Raw genomic sequence first — 19,921 nt, 5'->3', positions numbered from 1 at the left:
TGGTAAATTGTACGGTATTTGGACGATCGATATGACAATATAAACAATACACTCAGCTTTTGAGAGATTCACGGGTCTGTTCAAAGTCAACATAGGATCTATAAAGTGCTCGTGCAATTTTATCACCAATGCACACAAAGGAAAATCCTGAACAGACGCACACGCACACGCACACGCACACGCACACACACACACACACAGAGGACATCTGTGTTTCATTAGGTACAGACAACAAACTACCTGACCACGTAAACAAATAGACAGTGAGAGCTCATTTGCAGCAGCCTAGCCAGAAGGAAATGTTAGGATGACATTTGGCCATGTACGTTTATGAGTGTGTTTGCTTTTGAGTGCACGTGTTTTTCTGTAACTGGGTTTTGAGACCAGAGTGTTTTGAGTATAACAGTTAAACATAGATGAAGTACTGAATTTGCAATGACAGCAAAGGAAAATCAAAACAGAGACAGATGAGAGAAGGGGAGAAGTTAAAAAAAAACCAACAACCCTTAGTTCTTACAGCTGAGGCCACCATGATGAATGTGTGGCCTCCTCACACAGACTTTCATCAAAGTACAGTACAGCAGGGAAAGTATCTTTAAAGTTTTTCAATGAGGAGTCTGCAGTCCTGGGGTTTCTTTCGTTAACAAGTCTGGATTCCAGCACCACTGCAGAAGTTTGAACAGACTGCTGGGGCTGTACTGTATGTCTGAGTACATATTAAAGATATACACCGTGCACTTGGCTCTCAATAATTTGTTGAAACTGCTCTGTGCTTATACTGGAGCCTCCGGCTGAATGGTAACGTCAACGCACTGAAAATCTGTTCACAGCTTTGCCGTCCGTCAGGAGATTCGATTCATCCTCAGGGCAACGCAAAGGTGTTTGCTAACGTCAATAGCTTGTATATGAAAGTTGTATATGCATGCAATGTGATGGCCACATAAAAAAGCCACAAGAAAACTCGACCAGGTACTATGAATGTATCGACGATATGGTGTTTTATAGATACAAACATATTTTGTTGGGTGACAACATTTCTAATGTTGCCCATGTACAAAAAGACCATAGTAAATGTGATTTATCATCAAAGTACAGTGAATATTTGTATAAAAATACATCTCAAATTATTCAAAACGTCATCAAAAAAAGTAATTTGTCAAAATGAAAAACGGATGTGGACAAAAAAAGCATGTCAACAAGCTGTAAAGCGTCGAGGAATTTCTTTGGACGGATGAGATCGGAAATCAGCCCGTATGTTCGTGGAGAGAAAAATGAAACTGTCAAAGTAAAATAAATAAAACCCATACCCACTGAGAAACACGGAAGGTGCTTGGCTATGATTTAGGGACGCTTTGCTACGTCTGTCGTGGGGAGATCTTTAATCTGTGCAGCGCGCTATAAACTATCTCATCATTCTGGATATGCCCAGGATTGGGAAGCTCAGGCTGTGTTGCGTGACATGAGTCCTTCAACAGGAAAACACACAGCTAAAAGTGTCTAAGAATGGCTGATTAAAAAGCAATGAGCTATTCTGAAATGATCCTATAGGAGTGCTGATGTTTTAGGAGCGTACAATGTGAAGAAGGCCCCAGATCAAACCTGAGAGAGCTGGAGCAGTTTGCTTAGAAGAATGGGCCAAACTACATGTTGGCAGACACTGAAGTCAGAGGTTAGCTGTTGGCACTGATTGCTGCTAAGGGTTGTGCAATAAAATATGAAGTTGGTTCTTAGCTGGTAGAGCTGGCACCCTATAGGCCAATGACTGCCTGCAAAAACCATGCGTCCAATATTTATTATATACATTAAGATAAAGGTGCCATCCTTTTTGTCCATGCCACTTTAAGTTTACATGTACTGTATATAGTTCAACCCCTAAAGCTATGCCATGAACACAACAGCGAGGAGGAAACAGATTAAAGGTGAGATTTATTCCGAAGATATGACGCGTGCGTGGGCGAAGACTCATACTTTCCAACTTCACCCGTTCTAATCGTGTTAAAAATGAAGCTGACCCAGCTGTTTCATAGTTGATGCTGCTCAGATGTATTATGGCTTCACAGTCTGCCACTCTTGACCTCCGCCACCACCTCTATGTGCTCTCAGTAAGCATGTCTCCTCCTCGTGTTCGAAAGATGATGAATGTCTCCATAAATCAACAGATTTCCTTTTGAAACCGTTGAAACTTGAGAGTGGGACACAATACAACGCAAGCGCCAACGCATGCGCCACTCAAAACACCGCAGAGAAGCGTCTAAAGACCCAATCTGAAAGTTAAATTAAGTCTAACAAGGTAGCATTTGGGCCTCAGCTTGAGAGGAAAGTGGGAATGGTGGAAGAGGCTGAGAAGGTGAACGTAAGAAGAACTCTGACAGCCTCCAGTGTCTGACTCAGTAGGCGAGACTGCGTTAATCAACAGGCCTCCATCTAAAACACGGCTGCTTCAGAACCTTAACCCCCTGACTCGTGTTGCCTTTGAAGGCTTTGTCTGATTGATTATATGGTCGGAGTCACAGAGAAGAATCTCACCGTCAGCAACATACATTATGAGAAGGATTAAATCCCTCTTGCATTAACAGTAATGATGTTGGTTTCCGTCCCTCTGTTCTTCAAAATACCCACCTGAAGCCTGAAACAGTAACCTCGGATGTGCAGGACTTCTGAAGCTGTTCACATACAAAGGTATCAAAGAATATAATATATATAATAAATAGTCGTTTTCATGAATCAACCCCAGCACGAGGAGCATGAGTATGACTCATTGTTGAGTCATATTTGTCACACTGTAAAACCTTTATTCTTTAACTGTAATGTAAGGCAGTAAATGGTTAGGTTATGTTGCTCTTTTGGCCACCTGGGGGGGTAAAGGGGACTTTACAGAGAAATCACTGCTTGATTTACAGCACAAAGGAAAAAAAAACACATTAGCCTGCGACCAAACCCTGCGTTCACCTGATATCGATTGTGTTTTTTACACAGGGCTGCTTATTATGACACAAAGCAGGCTTTTAGGAAAAAGTACCACGGTACAACGGTGACCCTAATCAAACAAAAACTAAACTCTAATATACTTCAAACCATTGATCTCAGTGCAATCTTACTGAATTATTGAGTACACAATGTATGTACAAGTAAGTATGAGCTCTATTTGGAGTGATTATTATTGCATTTAAGGTCCCACTGCAGCCAACTGCACAGTCACATTCAATTAATCACTGTTCAAATGAAAAGTGTGTCACAGCCAGGACGATAAAAAAAAAACGTGCAACTCTTTTGTGTCCTCTCTGCTGCTCTGAAGTTTGATCTGTTCCTAATGCTACGTTATTTGCTACCCTCTCATTATCGCGCCCCAAACGCCTCCTCTTTTTGTCTTAGCTTCAAGGGGATGATACTTAGCCCATGGCACACAACACTTAGTCGTCTGTGCGGCAAGTCAACCAGCTGATAAATTATACGCGCTTGTAAGGTAATGGGGAAGTTATACAGCACCTGTGGACGCCGCCACTTCACTTCAGAAAAAAACGAAAAGAAATATATGAACAAGCGATAGAAGTACCTGAGAAGCATAGCTATTGAGGTAAATATAAGATATTTAAGACACTGTGGTGACTTAAAAAGTAAAAAAAAAAAAAGAGAGCGAGGGGAGGAGAGATCAGCCAAAGAGCAGCAATTATGTCTGTATGTGATGATATTAGACTGTGTTGCTTCTGCTAAGACACAAGGTTCCCACAGTGAGCTGGCAAACAAAGTCACCTTCTGGCAGCTGTTTACTGTCATCGACTAATACACTCACAATGACTCTTGAACCTCGCCGTTAATGACCAGGGCAGTAATGGAGAGGGATGTAGGCCATGAGCAGCTCTACAACGGCAGACTGGTGGACTGTTTTATTGTGGAGCTTCTTCGACACGAGCGGAACTATTGAAATGAATTCATACGAGAGAAGCTACGATATCAGCAAACGCGATATATCACAATAAGTGTCACCGGCTAGGTACGGAATTCCAACGTGTGTCCATTGATTGTGTGCGTGAAATGCCAATGTGTGTGTGTCCTACTTCTAACTAGAAAGATAATAAGGTTTATGGGTGGTGCCGCGTCTTGTGTGCGTATTACCTGAAAATCCCTCTCCTCGAGAATCTCTTTCCTCCACCTCACCAGGAAGGCTGCGCACACGTAGAGGTGGAAATGGGAGAAGCCCTCTGGTTCGGCCTGAGAAGACAGAGAAAAAAATTTTAACAATTCACAGCCATAAAACAAATAGTACAATCATCTCAGTGGTGTCATAGGTTGCTAAAATTAAGTTGTTTTTTTTAATAGTGGTAAATTAAATATCGAAACAAATACAAACAGAAACAAAGTCATTTCACTTTTCAAAATCACATTAAAAAAAAGCGGTGTTATGTTCTATGCAAACTACTTAGTCAGCAATTTGCTGTGAAAGAAATTCACTTTCAAGCATTTTCAAGCTATTTTATCAAAATCCAAAGCACTTTTCAAGCACATTCAATTTCAAGGATTTCAAGGACCCGCACAAATTGTATGTAGCTCGATGGATTTAACTTGAGAAATGACAAATGCAATTTTTATCCGTTAAAATCCAGACATTTACATTTGCAAAACCAAAGAAGCCAAAGAGGGAAACAAATCCCCTCGTGTTTTTAAGCTTCTCTATCACCGCTCCTTGTTACATTTAGTGGCTCACTTTTTTTTATGACTCAGCAGTGAAGGTGGGAAATTAAAGCAGGAGCAAAGACAAAGGATGAGATATTCCTTGTTCATCATTTCTTTTCTTTCTGCTCCCTCCAGAGCCATTTCACAGACCGGATAATTACCAAGGTGTTTGAATGCATGTCTATTAGGAGCACAATCTCCCATAAAGGTGGGATAGAACAACAACCAATGTGAATCTTAAAAATGCAGAGATTTCCCTGATTTGCACGCTGGCATGCTTGTCTGAGGGTTTAGTTCCCCACGTGTTGCTTCAGCTTAAAATTCATGGATTCATAGTGTGGAATTGTAAATGTCTCTGTGTGCCACCAGGGGGAAAACACACACACACAAAAATACCCTTGCACTCGTTAATCACTTGAATTCATGAATTGCATTTTCTCTGATTCGTCTACTTTCCTCGCATCCTACATTAAAATTGTACCACGCCGGCATCATGTGGGAAACAGACTTGCACACAAATGCTCTTAATTTCTCCGAGATGCTCCCACGTCTCTTTAGCGCGGGTAATAAAGAGCCCGAGGCTGCGCACATGTTACAGTAATCCAGCCATGTTTAACATTCAGATTATTAACAGGATTCCCGTTAGCCCCAGTCCAATTTCTCATATTTTATTTTACATCTTCCCCCGTTTTTTTCTCCTAGGAACTGAGTTTCAAGGGTAAGAGTTATAATCTTGCCCTTCCAAATGTGACATGTCCCTTAAAGGATGTAACTCATCATCACTAATACATGTTTTCACTAAAGATTTTACTATGCTATAAACATATTGTGTTGTGGTTAGCACAGCTACACAACATTAGGTTTATGAACGCAACAATATTGTTTCCTGGGAGTCGGTTCATCTCATGATTCTCCATTTGAACTGTGCTCCTAAAAATATCTAAAGGGACAATTACCCTGCACACTTCACCCCTACCACGTCTTATCTCAGCAAGAATCGGGAAACCCTGCACCTTCATGTAATCGTTCAAAATGGAGTGGTGGGGCTAAGTGGTAGGGGCAATGGGGTGAAATGGGATTGGGGGCCTTGCTTATTCCTGCTTTGTCCTGGTGTGGTAACCAAGTGCACATGCTACTGTTGAACTCATCATACCTATCTGCTTCTCACAGAGAGCCGCAGCAATGAACACAAAACCGCTTTTCTGCTGCGATAACTGAATTTATCTCCGGGAAATCATAAAATAAAAACAGATTTGTATCAGAAGAGGCAGATTTGAACGCGTCATGTTTAATTATGTCAGATCGAATAAGAAACGCTTTGTTGTAACGATAGTGTTGCTTCTGTTGTGTTGAGCCTTCCGGACTGATTGATCCTCGCTACGCCTCAGTGTAGGTCTCCTGTTGCTCGGGCTTTCCTCTAACTTTACCACCCACTTAGCTGACACATTTTTCCAAATTTTCCAACTGAGCGTGTGCCTGTGAGTGCAAGTGAGAGAGGGAAATGGATAGAGAGAGAAAAAAAGAAGACGCACAGAGTGTGTTGAGAGAGGGTGGAAAAAAGGATTTGATTTGTGAACAACACAGCGTAGTGTGATGCCAGTTGTAAACCGACAGGTGACTACCTCGTAGGGTTAAACCTTGTAGCTCCAATTTAAACAACTGAAGCGTGCAGCAAAAAGAAAAATGCTCCAGTGCACAGATGAGGGAGTAGAAGACCGGCATATGGAAGCTAAATGTTTATCAGTCCCCAAAGACTTACAGAGTTTTAATTGTGTGTATGTCTGCAACATTAAACTTGCAGTGAAAGGTTAAACTAATTTGTCTTTTGACCCCCGACCTTTCTCCATCACTCCATCATCCATCACTTTCTTTTTCACAGTCTCGTTAAACACGCTCTTCTCTCACTCTCTCATTGATATGACTGAGAGGGATATTTCACAAACCACAAAGTAATCCTTCTTCATTAAAAAAACTTTTGATATTTTTGCTATTGATATTTTGATTTGCCACCAATCATTATTCAAACTCAGTCAGTCAGTCATCATCTAACCGCTTTATCCTCCACCAGAGGGTCGCGGGGGGTGCTGTGCCAATCTCAGCTACATCAGGCGATAGGCGGGGTACACCCTGGACAGTTCGCCAGTCCATCGCAGGGCCACACACAGCTAGAGACAAACAACCATTCACTCTCACACTCACTCCTACGGTCAATTTAGAGTGTCCAATTTACCTAATCCCCACATTGCATGTTTTTGGACTGTGGGAGGAAGCCGGAGAACCCGGAGAGAACCCACGCACACACGGGGAGAACATGCAAACTCCATGCAGAAAGGCCCTTGTTCCAACCGGGCCTCGAACCCGGGTCTTCTCGCTGCAAGGCGAGAGTGCTAACCACTATACCACCGTGTGGCCTTATTCAAACTCATTCAGTAATAATAAATAAAGTGTCTATTGAGACCACGGGCTGCAGCTGGAGTGTTAGCCAAGTAAATAAAAAAAGTAAATAAAAAGTAAATAAAAAAAATAAAATAAATAAAAAGTAAAGAAACAAAATAATTGCCATGAAGGGAACAGGGAATTGAAAGTATGCTTTGAAAGCAGAATATTTTATTAAATTGCCGTCGACTCGACTGCCAGGCGTCAATGCAATGATTGATGAGTTTAAAGCTTATTAATGCTCGACAATTAGGTGACTAACTGATTTAAATGTAATGCTCTTGCACTCTGGTACTCAATTCTTCCTTCACATTAATTATGCAGAAAATTGGTCGAACTAGTCGTAGATTCTTTTTTGTAATTTCTGCTTTTCAGATTTTTTATTTAATGATTTAATGGTTAGGGTTATGAAGAAAAAGAAAGGAATGACCTAAAATCATTTATAAAAACACGTAAAATTAAATTAAAATTAAAATAATTAAAATAACCGAGCCACACATGATACAGTCCGTGACTACCGTGTGCAATCTGCATTCAAATGTAGCTTAAAAACATTTTGTGACGTATTTCCTGTTCCTTTGCGTCGCACAAATCTTTACCATAGACTCTCGCTATAGTGACACATGCACACAGAAACGCCCTTGCAATGCAAACTCTGGGGCGCATAATTTAGACTACCCACAGCCGAGCGGACTGGCCCAGATGACGGATATAAACATCTTACTCCGGTAACTACAGGGACATTCTCTTGTGCGCAGCTGCAGATCTGTCAGTGTGGACACACGTCTTCTCTACAGCAGGTGGGACACGCGAGTCAATCATGTCTTCCTAAGCTTTTGTTTTGAAACAACACCATACTGTCACAGCAAGAGGAAACACTGTGTGTCTCCCTCTCTCTCTCAGCACCAAACAGAGCAACATGTCTGATCCCCAATCGATCGCATCAGCCTGTGCTTTTTTTTTTTCTCTTTTTACATTTATTAAAATAAATGTTTGGATCTGAAATGTTGTAATTTCTCTCTCTTTTGCCTTCCGTCCATTTCTCCTTTTATCCGTCCACTGAAGCTGCAAAACAAAGTTTGTCATGGGAGCCAAGGTGACTGTGTCAAAATGTGTCTCTACCTCCTTCTCCTCCTCCATTGTTATTCTAAGTCCTACTCCTCCCCGCTCGTGTCAGAGCAGCCGTATTGGCCGAGACGGACGAGACTCTGACTGACAAGCACTGCTGATCAAAGAAAGGAGAAAGTGGGAAGAGTAACATGGGGGGAAGGGGGCTATCGGGTTCGGGGGAAGAGAGTCGACGGGGAGAGGAGGAGGATGAAGAAGGGGAGTCTATGAGGGGGGCTAAAGGTGAACAAAGAGGGAAAGGGGAATGTGAAGGAGAACTTCAGAGCATCTTTAAACTGCTGCATTTGCTGTCTGATGAGATGGGAAAAAAAAAAAAAGGCCTGATGAGGAACTTTTCCGACAACATGAAACATGGTGATGGTGCATCGAGGTGATGTAAAATGATAAACGAGAAGATTTAAACTGATGCAATTATACAACGCTATTACAGATAAAATATGGTGAAGCAAGAACACGTATGTGGTACTTTCAAGCTCTCTCAGTCTAAAGTAACTGTATATGCTACAAGTTGCCACAAGTAATCCCGCGTGAAGTTAATTTGATTTAATTAAGTGTGGAACTTGAGGTAGAAAAGACAAGAAAGGGCTGATGAATGGCACAGAGGCCTTTAGTCAGTGAAAAGAATTTAAAATCGACTTTAGTGCAGTGTTTGTTACCGCGCGCTCCTCCAATATGGTGTCTTGCTTCGGGCTACATTTTAAATTACCAAATGCCGAGGTTAATCGAGAAGGTGGAGAAAGTAATAAAATCTGAATTCCCACCCCTGCTGTTTCTGCTCCATCTCACTCAGCGCCGAAGTGTATGATGAAGACAAAATTTTGTTTGCCATGGAGGTGCACGCGGACGCAGTGGGGTTTCACAGATGAAACATCCCAGCGCTGTTTATCTTCCCTTTTGCAAAGAATCTCGTGGACAAAGTTACCCATTACTGAGCCGACTGAATCATCGACTGCTTGAGCTACGAACACTAGAGCTGCAACTAACAATCATTTCCATAATCAATTCATCTGTGTATTGATGAATCGATGAGTTGTTTGGTGCAAAAATGTATTTAGAAAATGTTGTAATGATGTTTTTGTCTTGTGAACAAATTTAAAAGTGATTTATCGATTTATCTTGCAGCCCTTATTAAAACACATGCGGTCTACCCACGTAGGAAATCTACAGCGGCCAGTTTTAGTCTACATTAATTTTTTTTTTTGTTTTGCACTTGCCCTAACAGTCTTTTAATGTTGCAGTGTAGGGTATAAAGAATGACATTCAATGTATTATTATAGACAGTAATGTCAGGAATATATGCTGAAAGGATAATAAACTCGGTCCTGAATCTGAATCTACACAAGTGCATTAAAATAAAGGCAATTCACAAGTGTCTATAGCCCTAACCCAGTGCCTGAAAGTGAGAACACACAGTATAATAAGTGTGTGGGAGTGACGACAATGTGCGTGTGCCAGGAAACATGAGAAAATAAGAAACATACAGTAATGCAATTCAGCACATTAACTCGGCAATAAATGCCATCTATGTTCATGTCATGGGGAGAGAGACAATCAAAGAAACATGGAAGAGGAGAAATAATGACGCTCATACCAGTGGGAGTGTGGAAGAGCAAAGATGTGTGCATTTCTGGAAATTGGTTAGACTGTGTGTGTATCAAAACCTGGTCCAAATGAAGCAGAACATCATCTCTAAGGAAGTGGTCCAGTTGTGAATTGTGATTAGGTTAAGATTAAGGTTTTGGATTGGGCATTGATTGGTTATGGTTACGGTATAACCATAAGATTTACTTTCTTAAAAGTCACATGATTTTTTGTTTACTTAGACAGGGAGGGACACTCTTCACAGGGGCTGAAATAGTTTAAAATATATAACAGTTGTGTTTTTCATGGATTCAGATTCAGCCTAGACACTAAACAACAGTGAGAGGGGTCAGTTTTAATGAATCGTGCTGGGAAAATATCAATAATAGCATTATCAACGGATCTTTTCTCCGTCTATTTTTGCTGGGAAACGGGGCACTGCAATGAAAACATACCCACGACGAACCAGGCCTTAGATTTTGGTGCGAATAAAAGGCTGAACATAACGAAAGATGACTGAGATGTGCATTATTATTGATATTCATGCGAGATATAGCCCAAGTATAGATATGAAAGTCTGCAGCTTGAGAGATTCCGCTTAAGGAGATATAGTTAGTTATTTTCAACCAGAGTAAGCAAGTGCTATATAACCAAAATCTTAATTCACAAATGCCATTATACCTGGAGTCGATCCTACTTTACAAAGTTGCTTGAATACCTCGCTCACTGCTTAAGGATTTTGAGCATGCATTCGGGAAAAGCACCATGTTTAAGAAGCTGGAAATGTTATAGTAGGCCTTTAACAGTCATGCTAATGCTGCCACACTGAGCTACTTGCTAATTTCATGCTCCACACAACAGAGAAGATTTGGTTCCCGTCTGTCTTTCCGTCTATATGTACAGGGGAGGAGTAGGTGTGGTTGTGTGTGTGTGTTCTGATGTCAATCGTGTTTCCTTTCCGCCTGCCTCTCGCTATCTTACTAAGATAAAAATATGGCTATACATGCAAAAGAGGAAAAACAAGGAAAACTACACAAATCAAGCAAAAAAAACAAAGTAAAGCATTAAGATGAGGATGAAGGTAGAAGGAAAGAAAAGGGAAAAAAACTAAAATCTTAACAAAGACAAAGCAAAGGCTGCCTTGTGCTGGATCAGGCTACTGAACAGATGGCCACACCACAGAGAGAAGATCACAGTGGAGACATTACAACACTCAGGTTAAAATCTCCCCTGAAACACACAAAAGACACAAAAACACTTGGAAATGATAAGGTCTTTCCATTCGTCACTGCCATTTGTGAGACAACCAAAGGACATTTATCACAAAACAGAATTAATCTGGTACATTAACAAATAATACATGAATCTGGTTGTATGAGGGGGAAAAGCAACGTTATCATCTAACAAACATCCTTGTCTCCAAGGTAAGGCTGGTAAGGCTGGTAAGGCTTGCTGAGGGGCTCAAACAAAGAGGATAAAAAAGGAAAACACTCGAGCAAAGCAACACGTCAGAAACATAAACAGGTGTGAAGCCTTGAGTGGACGGCACGTCTCTAGAGCTGACGTTGAACAAAAGTCAAGGCAAGGATAGTTAAATATGTGGTGCAGCCCGCAATTTGTCAATTCTTTTGACTCCCTAACAAAGCTGAGAGTATAAGGGCAGGGTCGTCACCTCTCACTCAGCTTTTTAGCCCACGGTTCTGTTCATACTAAAGAAGAGATTAGCATTCCACGCGTGATATTCAACCTCCAAATCCATTCCAATAATGGAGATTTCTCACAGAGATGTATGTCTTTGTATTCTTTTAGTTGTACCTATGGGCACTGGTGAACCTGCTTGTGTAACCTCACGCAAAATGTCCATGATTACCATTTTCTTTGCAGTCTAATTGCAACCGACACAAGAGCGCGTGACCAACTGGACTGTGGTCACATGTTAACATAACACAGAAAAAAAAAGATCTGAGAAGACTAGCATGCAAGTGAAAGGGGGTACACAAGTTTTTGTACAGGACCAAAGAAAGCAGCAGAGAGCATTTTGTGTCTCGCTTTCAAGCTCCACTGAAAGTTTCATGAGAAGAAATCATGAGCCCAAATCTCCAACCAGAGTAGTAGGAGAGTGGAGGTGAGGGACTGCACAAAAAGGTATGCTATGTGCTTGTTTATGTGTTGTGGGCCCCGGTGTATGCAGCTGTCTTAAGGCTGCGATCCAAAAGACATTGCAGAACATCAAATATTTAGAGGACGACTTACGAGTACAACGTGTTGCTGGGCTGCTGTCAAGTCACGCACAGAGGAAGAACACTATTTAATCATTCACTTAAATGTCTGTGTTGTTTTGTTAGACCGTTTTCTTCTTCTCCTTCCTGTTGACAATTGGTTGGTAGAGTCTTAATTCTTGGTTAAGATCTTTTATGTGCAGCATCCACAGGCAGGGCTGGGTAATGTGGCCATAAATAGATCAGTACTTACACGTTTATTTTCCAAATGGTTGATAGCGATAAGTATCGCAATAGAAGTCTGATAACTGAAGGCTGATTTTGATGAGGAAATGTAATGTAGTTGTGGTTTTAAACATATTTACAGGCAGAAAAACAGACATTTATTAAACAGAGATAAATATTGAAAGCTATTACATCTAAAGATCTGTTTGCACGGTGCATAAACAATGCCTAGATAGATGTGTTGAACTTTTGTTATATTGAAGTATATAATATTATGATAATCATCATTTGATTGCCAAGACTCACATCCAGCAAAACCCACTTCATTTGTTACTGAGTTACTGTCAGCAAGGTGTGAGGCAAAAGTGCGAGCCACCATGTTTATTTATCACTCAAGAATAAAGGCTTTAATGTGACCAAAGGGGATTTTGTTTTAAGTATAAAAGTAAGTGATGGTGCTCTGAATCCATTTTAAAAGCAGCATTATTCCGTCTGTCTCGTACATTTAGCTCCGGGTGTCTTGTTGACTTTCACTCGTGCTTGCAGCGTCACTACCATCTTCTTTCAGTAGGATGATGTATAGATCAGTTGCTGAGCTCCTACCTGATGATGCATGATGGAAAAATAACTGCTTGTTACTATGGACACCAGGCAGACCTCATGTGTAACGGAGCTCGTTATACTGGAGAGCTGGGTCAGGCGCAAAGAGTTACTGGGTCAGCTAGTGCATTTTAATGCGGTCAAAAATGTGATAATGTTCTATTTAATTTATGAGGACACTGATCCAGAATGTCACGTGAAGGTCATCCGACGTCTTTTCGGGCTTGTCATCTTCTACCTTTTTTCCCCCTTCACATCACTTGCAATGTATTCATCAGGAATAACAAGAGACCGCTGCAAGGAAATGTCTTCGCTGGACAGATTTGTACTGCACTGAAAACATGAAAAAAACAAAAAACACCTGCAATACATTCTTATCAAGCTCTCTACAGCTCTCCTGCCAGCTGGCTCTGATTCAGTGAACAGTACAGAAGAAAAAAACTTCTTCTGAGGGAGAAGGACAAGCGTTTGTAGTAATGATTTAGCATCAGTTCTTTAATAGAACGAAATTCAGCGGCTAAGTGTAATGGATAACTGACCAGGGGGTTGGTTTATGAAAACCTAAGTGCTGCTGTTGGGCCGACCAGTTATCCTCCTGAGGAGAAATAGATTTCCCTCAACTTTTTATCCTCTAATGCCCATATGAGTCATGTGAATGGAAAGACTAGACTCAAACTTTGAGTGTCCGGGACTCTTTTATCCAGTTTCATGAGCACTGCACTGTCCATGATGCAGCTGTTAAATGTGAGGATTTATATTGGTGAGGTTAAAGAAATATCATAGACTGTATATGAACAATAAACATAGTCGCCAGGTCTAAAAAGTGGAGCCTCGTGTAAGGTCCTGAAACCTGTACTCTTGAATGGGCATCAGGGGGGCAAGTCTCAGCGGTCTGATTTGAGGACCGGTACGCTAGTTTTAAATCAGTGCAACGGTATTTTGACTGTAATGCATCCTCAGATTTTTACTATTATCGACATCGGAATTCTTGCTACACATCGATAAAAGGATTGCAGCTCATATGTCGTAACCTAAACATATTTAGCTGCCCTTAAAATCACTTGATTCCAATCACGAGGCTAATATTTGACAGATTATACCTCACCCATTCCTTTTTATTTGTTTGACTAACTTTAAATTGCCAGTACAACTCATAAAATGTGCATTCCCACTTGACAAAAAGTGATTGCAGCTCCTACCTTGTAAAAAAATGTTCTGCCCTATAATCACTTGATTTCAATCATGAGGCTAATATTTGGCAGATTATACCTCACCCATTCCTTCTTTTATATGTTTGAATAACTTAAAATATGTCAGTATATCCCATAAAATGCTCATTTGCACTTGGCATAAAGTGATTGCAGCTCCTTCCTTGTAACATAAAGTTTTTATTTTTGATTTCATTCCACACCAAACCCCCTGCTGCGCTCAATTTCCAGTAGCATTACACTAAAATAAAATCCTGGCTAGAACTCTGAGTCTACTGTCTTCTTCCACTTTATACTGCACATGTGTTCCAGGTCTACTTAAGTGAGCCATCAATAACCAGTGATATCCCGAGATGTTTTAGGTCTTAATGACTAGTTTCAGGTCTTTGTCAACACAGTATGATGTCCATTTTGTTAATCTTGGTCTCATTGTGTCAAATAGATGATTAAAGGTGGTGTGCTTTAGGTTGTGGCAATGGTGTGACTGACAGCTGATGTCACGCATGACCTGTCATCGTCTCCTCACACTCTCCGCTAGATCCACACATTACTTTTTTGCCAACATTGCCCTCCCATCCAAATGTGGTCTTCTTCTTTAAAACCCGGAAAAAACTAAATGGCACTGTCCCAGCTGCTAAAGGCATCAAAAAGGAAGTTCATAAACCAGTGGGTGATGTCAAAGTGTAATTATGTAAGATTTTAAGTCTCACAAAATGATTAAAATCCCACCTGGTGATGCCAAAGATGATGATGACAGCAGCAGAGAGAAGAGTGAAGACAGCTGCAGACTGTTGTTAAGACCACAGCAGGACAAACACACACTTCATATGTCTGTACAACCACCTGCGCCACCAATGGAGAAGTTCATTTTAAGCCTCAACTCGCCGCACGTCTGCTCGCCTGCACTAATCACACACTCTCATGTGATTGCGTGTCTTATGTGCTCAACCTCTGAATTAACCAGAAAATCCATTATATGTACTGAGCTCATGCGCTGAACTATCCACAGTTCATACACACACACATACACACACCCCACGGAATCAATATCAGTTATTAGGTGCTACTGCAGATGCCTACAGAGGTTAGCAAATCTGACGCCAATTTCTGCCTATTATGTGTAAATGTGAAGGGCCGGCACAATGAACGAGTCCAGGTGTATTTGAATGAGATGAAGATTCTGCTTTCAGTCTTTCTTATTTGCACATGGACTTCAACACGGTAATAGGTTTTACTAGGAAACTCTCTCGGCAGCCATGAAATTAAAATGAAACCAATGGTTACAACATCTAAAACCCTTTATTCTACGCATGAAAAAAAAGCTCCCGATGTCTTTGTTTCAGGTCTGAATTAGCTAATCCTTCATAATCCCTCGCATGCAAATCTGATGAAACTGTTTTTTTTTTATTTGTAATTTAACTTATTTTTAAAACCATTAGCATGGTTTTGAGATCAGGATAAGCAACACAATACGTGTCATATGCATATTAAGCGATAAAGTGATAGAGAAATGTGTATAAAATGTATAAAAATGCCTTTATTTTACACAACTAAATTGTGGGATGTAATTGTGGAAATGACGACAACGGCATTTGGGAGGTGATAATAGATGGTCATTGCGAGAGAATGTGCTCTTTTCTGAAGTCTCACGTATGCTTGTGTGTCCCTTTGTGTGTGTCTATGCGTCATTGTTTGTGTATACCTGGTAAGTGTCCCACAGTCTGATCGTGCACCGCAGCGGCAGCTCCCTCATCAGGAGGTTGTTCATCCAGCGAAAGGCAAACTGCAAATACTCCACCTCGTACTGCTGCATGTGGCGATGAACGGACTCTGCAAGGAAACGAAGAATAACCATCATTTAAAACCCCTACAAATCATGGTTGAGCTGGGTGGAAAGAGTGGAGAAAGGAATGTCTATATGGCAAAAATACAACCGAGTGCGAGTTCACACACAAATATGGACACACCCATTAGAGATGTAATCATAGCACACATCAGAATTGTCTGAGAAAAGCTCCACGTGGAACTGGGATTTGAATAGGGAGAGTATTCATTATTAAATAAAGCGTTGACGCAAATTCAGTCCACTGAGGAATGGATGGCATTTAGAGGAAACAAAGTCATGAGATGTTTTGTGTGTACATATAATTATTTGCCTAACACTACATCAGCGCTTCCAGTAGCAACCGATTAAAACGGAATTTTTTTGTTTATTTCTACGCCTCTATAACCATTTATCTTTGAAGTGCGCGGAACGTGGGCTGTGTTTAAGCCGTGAAGAAACCGTGCCTGTGTGTGTGTGACTCTTCACCCCAATTTCAGTTTTAATTAAAGTGACGAATACCTACTTGTGTTTGGCACGTCTACTCCTCCCTGTCAAAACATACACTTTTTTATTTCAGAAATATCTCCCCGGTGTTTTACTGGGGAGGAATTCTACAGTTCCTGTTAAGACTCATTTGCTCCGTTTCCATGTTAGAGATATTAAACAATAGTCACACAGTTTCTTTTGACATTTAAAAAAGAAAATATTTCATTGGCAATGAAAATACATGAACTTAACACCAAAAAAAAAATAAAAATGTTTCCAGTCTCTGGAACATTACAATGATTAATGTGCCGGTAAGAAACGAGTCACAAGTATCGAAGCATGATGAAGGAATGCGTTTTAAAATGGCAAAAGACTTTCCTACAGCAGCTGGAAACTGCAGGTTTTCATAGTCAATTTCACAACAAACCCGTCAACTTAACATATGTTAATTGTGATGAGGTAGCTTATCACTGTGAAATTGGAATTCAAATTTCCCAGGTGTAAACTTTCTCAATCCAAAGTCCAAGGAAGCTCAAGCACACGTGTCTTTTGTCTGAGAGCCTGCACGATGAACAACGCTGTAAGTGAAGGACACTCTTGACCAACCAAAGACGTTCACCACTACAGGGCTGGACCCAAAAGTTGCTCAGACCTCAGGAAATACTATGTCTGCAGGGGATAAAACCTCCTCCCTAAAACTTCATTCAAACCTTTGTTCCCCAAGAAGAAACCTCAAAAGGTTTCTGTTCCAGCACACACTCGTCAGAAGAATATATGGTACATCAAGCTTTCCTTACAGACGAGACTTTCAATTTATTGCCGGGTTTTGATCTTTTCGTGGCATTCGAGGACAATGAGAAAAAAAAAACCTGGAATATCAACGGCCTTACTCTTCAAAGTAAGCAGAAGTGTTTCTTGATTTCATATTCTATTGTATCAACACGGGGTTGAAGATTTTTAGCAACATTCAAGGCGGTCATTTGGCTCAACCTCCAGTCACAAAAAGCTTCTTCTGTCTACTTAGCAAACGTTTGATTTCTGCTTCAGTGTTCGCTCCCGATTGTGTCTCACGGCAGAGAGAAGACCATGCGATTCAACTGTTAATACGACCTCAGCGTGGAGTCAGACGTCAGTGTCGATGTCGGTGTCATGGCATGGCAAGCTGGCACGAAGACTCCGGGAAGAATGGATGAGTCACAGAGATGTCAGCTGCAGACCTGCCGCAGAGGGGGCTGTGACACTGAGAACGGCAGCCTTTGTTCCTCTCTCTGTTCTCTTGATAAATGTTTGTTTTATTCTTCTTCTTTACATAACAAAAGATTAAAAATACCTCTCAGTTTTCAGCGACTCCCTATTTCAGTCATCAAACCCATGGCACTCATTCCCCCCTCTCTATCTCACACACACACACATTTCATGATAGAGCTTTAATTATAGAGCTGTCAGAGAATCTAAGAAAAAAAAAGAAAAAAGAAGCCAGTTGGGGAAGAACTATTGCTTCCTCTCATCTCACACACTGTGACAAACGCGGCTTCAATAAAGATTTAATTAGTGAAACATTCTGCATGTTATTTATGGCCAAGAAAACATAACATAACGTTTTTACCTTCCAATATACCTAAGACACTTGAACGACATCTGTCGCGCACACACAAGCGTGTTTAACAATTAGGCGCACACACTCAAACACATGAGCGGGGCGCAAAGTAAACAAAGAGCTATTATTTCACACTCCTCACCGCAGTTTAATTATCACATGCTGCTGTAAATGCATAAACAAGGAAGGCTGATTAACGGTGTAAGCAGATCTATACCAACTGCTGCACATACAGGAGCAGGTTTTTAAGAGCAAGTGTTAAATGACATGGAAATAAAACCATAAAATAGAAGCACTGCTTAAACTAGAGATGGGCCAAAAATCCAGCTCGCAAAGGGCTCGGCATTCTGGGTAGAGTAGTTGTGGGGGCCGAGGATGACACCTTTCATCGACGCCGATTGACTAATGAGTCTTGTCTTTCTTCCCACTGCTGGTTAAAGTTTGCAATGGAGGCCACAGTGCCGGGGCCAGTCTGCTCTCCACAGTGCAGCGTAGCTGGTGAAGTACTGAAGGACAGCAGGAGGTCAGAGGTCATACAGTGACTAGTGAGTAGATTCTAGGTTTCTGCTGATAAGGCCAGTTCTGCCCAGCTTCATATTCTCCTTGGTGAGAAATGCAATTACAGCCACATACTTCCACAAGGTTCAAATGTGCCGCTGTGCGATCCTTTTGCACAAAGATAATTCAATTAGAAGTCGGATAATATAATACAGTCACTATCACTTGCTCGAGCATGCGTGCGCTGTGCCGTCAGTCACCTGTTGTTGTCTCAGTCACGCCCGTCTGCTTTCATTGACTCATATTCACTACAACAACAATATAGGGAACCTGGATGAGACTAAGCCTCCACAATAAAACCAAAGAGGTAAAAAATGGGGGAAGAGAGAGCCTGAGAGAGCAAGAGCCTGAGTGTGAGGAAATAATTACTGGTGCAGTACAATATGCTGCATTTTGTACCAGTTGTTGAATCGTGTTTTTATTAATATTGATTTGTGTCTATCTCATTACTGTTCTGCATGCTTGAGTATTCTTTAGCTTATTTTTAGGGTGACACTGTCACATCTGTCCTGGTACAACAGATGAAAATCAAAATTGTGTATCACTTTAAATAATAAGCAATACATTAAAACTCTACTACTTATAAAATGAGTAATGCACAGACATGTGTCACATATGTCAATAGTAACAGTTTGAGCAACTGATTTGAAAAGGCAACAGCGAATTGGAAGTCTAATGCCTAAATTGTCTAAATCTTTTGACTTGCTGTGAGATTTTCACAAGGTCACATTATTTGTTAGCGTTTAGCCTGGGGGGGGGAGGGACTACAGCACTCATGGTGAAACCCCCCTCCGTTTATGCGTGTTAGCTTGGTCATTGTGAAACACCGACACGCTTCTCTGTTATTTCTGTCCTAATGAGGCAAAATAAAATTGTTCACGTGGAACCTGGCAGAGGGGAAACAAGGGAACAGCAGATGTCATGCGAGTGCGTTTTGTATTTTTATGTACAGCTTTAAAACAAAACACTCTCAGGTCCAGAGAAAAGTAAATAAAAATGTGTAAAACGCGACAAATACAGACCGCGTCTAAATGAAGTGTGTATCCCTTTGGAAGGACTAGTGCCGTAATTAGCGTCTGCATTAGGAATGCATAAAAATGCCATGTGACGTTAGATATTCTATCAATTTTATGAAGATGTGTCCAGAAAAAGGGGATGCCAGCTAAATACAGCAACAACGGGGACCTGACTTTTGTATTTTTCACCCTGGATGTTTTCTCCTGATTTCAACATAATGCATCAAAAACATTGAAAAATGTCTGTGTAGCACTATGTAAAAATACGTAAGAAGGATGTGATAAAACTAGTAACAGGATTGAACCCAAACTTAATGCAGTATGCCTTCTGTCTTTCTTCATTTCAAAATAAACATCTGTTTGAGACGCAC

The 19,921-nt window shown here is 40.9% G+C and overlaps 1 protein-coding gene across 2 annotated transcripts in view; it reads right to left on the bottom strand.

Annotated features, from left to right (window-relative positions):
* Positions 1 to 19,921, bottom strand: part of tbc1d22a (TBC1 domain family, member 22a) — a 118,684-nt gene that overhangs the window by 18,256 nt on the left and 80,507 nt on the right. For both annotated transcript variants that reach the window (XM_044021724.1, XM_044021723.1), the window contains exons 12-13: positions 15,771 to 15,898; positions 4,114 to 4,209 (exon numbers count right to left, since the gene is read on the bottom strand). In XM_044021724.1, the coding sequence (XP_043877659.1) occupies positions 4,114 to 4,209; positions 15,771 to 15,898 (224 nt within the window). The remainder of the gene's footprint in view (positions 1 to 4,113; positions 4,210 to 15,770; positions 15,899 to 19,921) is intronic.

Source organism: Solea senegalensis, linkage group LG3 (genome assembly GCF_019176455.1).
Source record: "Solea senegalensis isolate Sse05_10M linkage group LG3, IFAPA_SoseM_1, whole genome shotgun sequence".
Lineage (NCBI taxonomy): Eukaryota > Metazoa > Chordata > Actinopteri > Pleuronectiformes > Soleidae > Solea > Solea senegalensis.
Note: the sequence above shows the minus strand (reverse complement) of the source record. Positions and strands in the feature narration are given on the sequence as shown.